Below are 2,153 nucleotides of genomic sequence, written 5' to 3' on the forward strand. Positions count from 1 at the left end.
GGGGGGGGGATTACGAGGGGGGGGGGCAGTAGGTGGCAGCAGCGCGACACAAAAGGATGGGACATCCACGTAAGAATGCAGAATAATTTAACATGTTTATCATTCTTTCATCCTCCTCCACTTTTACAATCCCTTCTAGGAGATGATTGGACGGAACCGATGCCTCAACATGAACGCACCATAGGGAAGGACCGGGAATCTAACCAGCAAACCTGCCATCCCTCCATTAGGCGAGGGCCCTAACCAACGTCACCCTTCCTGTTTCAACATCCAAAGTAAACATGTCTTGGCACAGCCTTGTTGGGGGTGAACAGCTCCACAGCACAGCCGAGCTCAGCACTGTCTGTAGTATCTCAGTATCTGTACACAGTAATACTGCAAATACACTGAACGTCTAGTCAACAGAACCTGAGAGGGTGAGCACGGCACCTCTTCAGCACCCCCTACAGGAGAGAGGGAGGCTGTTGTTTGTAGACCATGAGAAACCAGTTCTGCATACTTTACAGTGACAGAGTTTGATCACATGGTACATTGACCTCTGACCCTCAGTTTGAAGAGTGAAGCTCTGCATGAGGGTCTAGACCCCCCCTCCCTCTGACCCCCCCTCCCTCTGACCCCCCAACATATCGGTGGAGGACAGAGAAGTTCAACACATCTGAGAAACTACTGTGGTTTTTAGACTTTGGTTCATAATAATCATTCACATACTGAAACATCAGCTCTAACTGTGAGTACACGTGAGTACACGTGAATACACGTGAGTACACGTGAGTATATGTGTGTATACATACACTGACGATCCGCTCGTGTGTGCCGTCCGGAGAGACGACGGTTCCGTTGAGTCCGACCAGTGAAGGCAGAGTCTGGGACATCCAGTTAGTGACCATGGCCATGGTGCTGAGCACGGCACCGATCTTCAACATGGGAACGCTCATCCTGACACACACACACACACACACACTGACAGAAGACACAAAGTCCGACTGTGTCTCACCAACTGTTGGCAGCAGCCACGCTTCACAGAGAGAGAGAAAAAAAACAACCCCAAATCTCAGGGCAGGTGCACAGAGACGTGTCGTCCTCCCAGACTCCTCTTCATCAGCTGGACCCCCCCACGGTCCAGTGTCTCTGGGACAGATCCACTGATGTCCACAGGCTCCACTTCCTCTGAGCCACAGGTTAGAGAGACAATCCTGAAGGACCGGCCGTCACAGACGGGAAAATACAACCATCAACCATCCAACCATCAACCATCCAACCATCAACCATCCAACCCTCCAGGTGGCAGGAGCTGCTCCTGGGAACAGCCGTCTCGGTCTCCCTGACCACCGTGTGCTTCTGTGGTCTGTGCTTCTGTCTCCTCCTCTGGCAGTAACGCTGCTGTGACTGAGTCAGTGCTGCTCTCTCATTTATCCACTAACTCCCTCCCTCCTCCTCTCTCTTCTCTCCTCCCTCCTCCTCCTCAGAATCACTCCTGTCTTCCTCAGCAGCATCTGCTTGAACACAATATTTTCATTAATTCCACACCAACAGGACTCCCTCCCTCCCTTCCTTCCCCCTCCCTCCCCCCTCTCTCTCTTCTTCCTCTTCCATCCACTCTTTTCTTTTCTTTTTTTTAACGACACTGATCAGATCTTCAGACCTACAGGAGCTGCTGCTCTGAGATGAACTCTCCATTCCTTCCTGTGGGCTGTGCCCAGCACACGCTGGAAACTAACGCTACAGTGCCCCCGTGTGGCGGCGACACCGCACGGCCCTCGACTCTATATTAAAGCAGCTTCGCAGCACAGTGGACGTGAACTTTACAAGATGTTCGTTTTATTAAATCTGTGTCCACGGAGTTTCCATGGAAACAGCGACATCTGGAAGTCTAAATAATCCACGGTGGTTTCTCTCCTCTCTTCCTCTCAGTGCAGCAGAGTGAGTGTTTGACACAGCGGTTCATCAGCAGCGCGTGGATCCAAGTGGACGTTGTATCGGTCGGTTTCATTTCCTCGACTTCCATCGAACAATCATCAATTTAGTGACTTTGGTGTCTGTAGAAATGAAAATAAAATATATGTTTATTGAAACTGTGACTGAGCAGCAGCAGCAACAACAACAGCAGCAGCAACAGCAGCAGCAGTAATAACAGCAACAGCAACAGCAGGAAA

At 50.7% G+C, this 2,153-nt stretch overlaps 1 protein-coding gene across 1 annotated transcript in view; it reads right to left on the reverse strand.

Moving 5' to 3' along the window:
• Positions 1–950, reverse strand: part of LOC103383501 (noelin-2) — a 10,508-nt gene extending 9,558 nt beyond the window's left edge. Inside the window, exon 1 of the mRNA XM_008316639.3 lies at positions 792–950. Coding sequence (XP_008314861.1) covers positions 792–935 — 144 coding nt within the window. The 5' untranslated portion in view covers positions 936–950. The remainder of the gene's footprint in view (positions 1–791) is intronic.
• Positions 951–2,153: the final 1,203 nt, after the last annotated feature.

The sequence above is a fragment of the Cynoglossus semilaevis genome, chromosome 9, assembly GCF_000523025.1.
Source record: "Cynoglossus semilaevis isolate Cse_v1.0 chromosome 9, Cse_v1.0, whole genome shotgun sequence".
NCBI classification, from domain to species: Eukaryota; Metazoa; Chordata; class Actinopteri; order Pleuronectiformes; family Cynoglossidae; genus Cynoglossus; species Cynoglossus semilaevis.